Source organism: Juglans regia, chromosome 7 (genome assembly GCF_001411555.2).
Source record: "Juglans regia cultivar Chandler chromosome 7, Walnut 2.0, whole genome shotgun sequence".
NCBI lineage: Eukaryota > Viridiplantae > Streptophyta > Magnoliopsida > Fagales > Juglandaceae > Juglans > Juglans regia.
Genome location: NC_049907.1, coordinates 12,266,697 through 12,271,867, shown reverse-complemented (window position 1 = coordinate 12,271,867; position 5,171 = coordinate 12,266,697). Strand labels below are relative to the sequence as shown.

The window sequence follows — 5,171 nt, the reverse complement described above, 5'->3', positions numbered from 1 at the left end:
TAATTACTAGGTGTGCTTAATTTACATATGATAGGCTTGAGAATAGAATTTTTCATTATATATATACTCCCCTTTGGCAACTATATAATTATTCATCAAATAATTACACCACAGATTAATGGAAGATCCCCTCTCTCTGATCAGTTGTGAAAATGTATTAATTAATACCTGATAACTTATTATTCTAATATATAGTGGCAGGCTCTATACATAACTAAGCTTAAGTACTAGTATATATATGTATCCCCGATCTGCCTATCCAAGTACACTTGCATGTACATAGAAAACAAATAATAAAGCGCACGGGAGATTCAGAAAATATATAGAACAAAAGCTAAGGAGCAACTCCCAAAGCTTGATTCCTGTACGACTTGTCCCTATCGATCAAATATATTTTCTTCCCATCTAACGGGCCATGAAAGCGCAATCCCTACCCCCATCATCTTTTTATTGTTGCGGTGGTTGCGCATGGAAGCCAAACGAGAGAGAGAGAGAGGGCTAGAGCTAGAGAGAGAGAGAGAGAGAGAGATCTATATATAATGGTTGTTTAAGAGGTACTTTTCTGGATATTTTATGGTCGAGGGTCGAAGTTGATCAGGATGTTGGTGTGCGCCCAGCTTAATTACACTCTTTAGTTGCCCACAATGTGTCTTTTGTGCATGGACCCCCATGCATGCAATACTTGTATGTATGCAGCAAATGTTCGATCTCATTTGCATATATAATATATATATATATATATATATATATAATAATATACCTCGTCATGTGTCCAGTCATCCATGGGATACATTTTTATTTAAAATTAAACAACGCGACAATTAGTGTGGCATTAGCAATCAATATGGGGCCCAAAGCAATCAGCCAAACACAGTATCCTTTCTCAATCTATGTAGGTAGGTGGCTCTTCTCGTAGCATAGTAAATGTAGCCCCACTTGAATCTATACATATATATATATATGCCAATGGCCGGTGCCTAATGGAAACAAAACACATATATATAGCCCTCTACATACTCATTTGAGTACACCGAGTCTTACTGGTTTTCGACATTCTAGGTTGTCTGGATTCTTGTCCCTCTTTGAATTCTATCTTTGTGTTTGTCTAAACATAAATTTGTGATCTCAATGCCAGAGAACATGAGCATATCAGTAAATGGACAATCCCAAGTCCCTCCTGGCTTCAGATTTCATCCAACAGAAGAGGAGCTCTTGCAGTACTATTTGAGGAAGAAGGTTTCATATGAAAAGATTGACCTAGACGTAATCCGTGATGTCGATCTCAATAAGTCTGAGCCATGGGATATACGAGGTAATGGCTCAAATATTCATGGCCCATTTCTCTTTATTTGCTTTCATTTTTCCTTTACAACAGTACTACTACTGCTTACTGCATTTTTTTAGCTGCATATATATTCAGAATTATATAAATGTGAACTTAGCTTATATTTCATTGTGTTTCTTCAAATGATTTGTCTGTAAGTGATGTTGGGCTTCTTTGGATGTTCTTGAAGAGATTTGTAAAATAGGAACCACCCCTCAAAACGACTGGTACTTCTTTAGCCACAAAGACAAGAAGTATCCCACAGGGACGCGCACTAATCGTGCAACTGCTGCCGGATTCTGGAAGGCCACCGGCCGTGACAAGGTCATATCCAGCAATGGTAGGCGTATTGGAATGAGGAAGACTTTAGTTTTTTACAGAGGCCGAGCCCCCCATGGACTCAAATCAGACTGGATCATGCACGAATATAGACTGGACGATAACATCACGGACACCAATGTAAGCCATTTTTCCTTAGATTTCTTATTTTTTTAGACTTGCGCGCTTTACTGATCAAAGTCATTGCTAATTCTTTTAAGATCTCCAATACTATGGGAGAGGCAATTCAAGAGGAGGGATGGGTGGTGTGCCGTATATTCCGGAAGAAAAGTCACCAAAAAACCCTAGACAGCCCCATTATTTCATCCATCATTGCTGAAACCAGAACCCAGCAGGTGTTTGATTCTTGTGATGAGGGAGCCTTGGAGCAAATACTCCAATACACGGAAAACTCCAGCAAGGAATTAGAGAAAGATTCGAAAAGTGGTACAATATTCCGACCCATCGACAACGCAGGCATGAAGCATTGCTACCAATATGAAAGATTCATGAAACTACCAAGCTTAGAGAGTCCAAACTCCAGCTGCGGTAAAAAACATTATCAACTCATTAATAATCCAGAGATGATTGCAGAAAATGATCAAGGGTTAGTCATCAAACAGGTGAGTGAAACTGATCCCAACTCAGATTACAAAATGGACTCAGCTGCTGCCATCACAAACTGGGCAGCCCTGGATAGGCTTGTTGCTTCTCAGCTCAATGACCAATTACCAGAGGATTTTAAGCAATTAGTCAGCTTTGATGACCCCAACATGGGTTATTGTACTCAAGATCATCATCATGATGATCATCTCGAGTTTCCAACCCTTCGATCATCATCATCTTCCATTAACAGATTCTATCATATTCCAAGGCAGGACTACAACAGCGAAATCGACCTGTGGAATTTTCGGGTATAACGGAATTATAATCTTCTGTATACATATAATGTGTAATCTTATTATAATAAAGTTCTTGGACAGTCGTCAGAGGCTTATTATTACATAGTTATAATTATCTGTGATCGATGATATATATCATGTTGGTTAGAGATATATATATATATATATATATATATATATATATAATAAAGCTGAAGAATTTTTAGATGGGATGCCATTGTCAATCATTATCTTCAGTTAATAATCACTATGTCTACCACTATTCTTCAAAAATGCATGGCCGTCTAGAAGCTAGTCTTGTTAGCAATCTGCAATTATAAGACTGCCTTTTTAGTCTTCTAAGATGATCAAGAATATGATCATTTGCTTAGCAATCGATTACCTTTTTTTAAGTCACATGATTTGTCGGTTTTGTTTGCGGAATGTGCTGACGAGAATCGGCTGGTCCATGCTGCACTATAACTAAAACAGAGTGATCAGGAACATGTATGGGCTCCGCACAACACATGCATAACTATCCAACACTCACGGAATCATAAAGATATATAGAAGAGATCAGTTCTCCTTCTGCTAGCTTTAACCGAAGTCAAAAGAGAATCAAAGAAAGAAAGTAGCTAGACTTTTCATATTTGTTCAGACCCTAATCCTCAGGAAAAAAGTAAACTAATCAGGTTTTGATGACCAAATTGACGGAGTCGACTCGTAGGTACTATTTCATAGGACTGTTGCACCTAACAGCTATTCTAGTGCATGTTCCCGAGATCAAACTAAAAAGATATTAACGCACAGGCCAGAACGATCATATATACTTAGGAAAATGCTACATGCCCCGCTGGGGGCTCCCGCTGGGAGCTCCCGCTGGGGCATGTAGCATTTTTTTATATATATTTTTTAAATTTATTTTTATATAGATATTTTTAATAATTTTAAATATTTTAAAAAATAAAATAAAATTATAATATTATTTAAAAATATTTTCTTAATTATGAAGTAGAATAAAAATTAATATTTAATGATTTGTATTTTAATTTTTGATTAAGGAAGTATTTTTTTTTTTTTACTTTCTGATTAAGGAAGTGTTTTTTAATGATTTGTTTTTTACTTTCTGATTAAGGAAGTGTTTTTTAATGATTTTTTTTTTACCTTCTGATTAAGGAAGTGTTTTTTAATGATTTTTTTTTTATTTTCTGATTAAGGAAGTGTTTTTTAATGATTTTTTTTTTACTTTCTGATTAAGGAAGTGTTTTTTAATGATATTTTAAATTTATTTTATTTTTTAAAAATATTTATAAGTGTAAAAAAAATCTATATAAAAAATAAATTAAAAAATTACACATAAAAAAGTACATGTTAAGCTCAACGGGAGCCCCCAACGGGGGCTGTAATATGACTATTTTAAATTTTTTTAAAAAAATCATAATATTATTAAAAAATATTTTCTTAATCATGAAGTAAAATAAAAAATTATAAAAAAATATTTTTTTATAATTTTTTATTTTACTTCGTGATTAAGAAAGTATTTTTTAATATATATTTTTTACTTTTGGATTAAAAAAATATTTTCTTAATAATATTTTTATTTTATTTTATTTTTTTAAAATATTAAAAAATCTATATAAAAATTATTTAAATAAAATATATATTAAATAATACTACAGCCCTAGCGGGAGCTCCCAGCGGGGGCTGTAGCACTACCCATATACTTATTCCGACTTTTTTCTTTAATGTAATTCAGTTATGAGAATTGTGGTTTTCTTTTAATAAATAAGATTATACTTCTGACGTATGATCTGTCATGACCAACGTACCAAAACCCAAGTTAGGAAAGACAACAAATTATACATGAAGTCCTTCACCAACATAGAAAAACGAAGAATTGGGACTAGTACTGACGTATACGACCCCGATCTTTTGATATTTCCCATGATCTTTGAAGCCACGATCGTCTCTCTTCAACATGCGAAGAAGTGCTTCATTCAATCGGTCAGCTTGATATTGACCATACATTCCATGATAATTATTTGGTCGTGATGATAACTTGGACATGAGTACTGATCATCAATTCTCTCTTTCTTCGGTACTTGATGAAATATTAAACGATACACTACTAAACATTTGTTGACTTCATGATCAAGAGTACTTGATCATAAGACCTTTCAATGACTTCTTTTATTAAAAAGTTTCAACATAGCTTATGTAATTATTAAGTTAACAACAATGACGTCGCATGGTGATGAATTGGAAAAAAATGGCATCGAACGGGTCCGATGGCTCTTTGACTAGTGTGCCTGAAAATGCGCCCATTCCTAGCTAGTTCTGAAAAAGTTTGCTGTCTAATTGACCGTGCCTCTCCAAGATACTGCCAAGATTGTTACTGTTATAAATCGCACAAGAGGTTGGAATGTAAGAAAGAGTCATTCCATAGTTATTTTTCCGGATCTTGATGAAGTGGTCTGAAATCCATGGGAGTGGTTGGGGGTGTCGATACGTACCTGTTATACATACATCCATAACATTAAATAGCAAAAGAATACTAGAAATATAAATAGAGATGCAAACATAGAAATTTATGTGATTCAGCATAGGGCATAAGTTCATGGGTCGATCGGAGGACAAATCTACTATAA

The 5,171-nt window shown here is 34.5% G+C and overlaps 1 protein-coding gene across 1 annotated transcript; it reads left to right on the top strand.

Annotated features, from left to right (window-relative positions):
* Positions 1 to 1,073: 1,073 nt before the first annotated feature.
* Positions 1,074 to 2,626, top strand: LOC108992636 (NAC domain-containing protein 43-like). Its single transcript, XM_018967235.2, has 3 exons — positions 1,074 to 1,312; positions 1,515 to 1,783; positions 1,864 to 2,626. The coding sequence occupies exons 1-3, from the start codon at positions 1,129 to 1,131 to the stop codon at positions 2,560 to 2,562; spliced, it is 1,152 nt and encodes a 383-aa protein (XP_018822780.2). The 5' UTR covers positions 1,074 to 1,128; the 3' UTR covers positions 2,563 to 2,626.
* Positions 2,627 to 5,171: the final 2,545 nt, after the last annotated feature.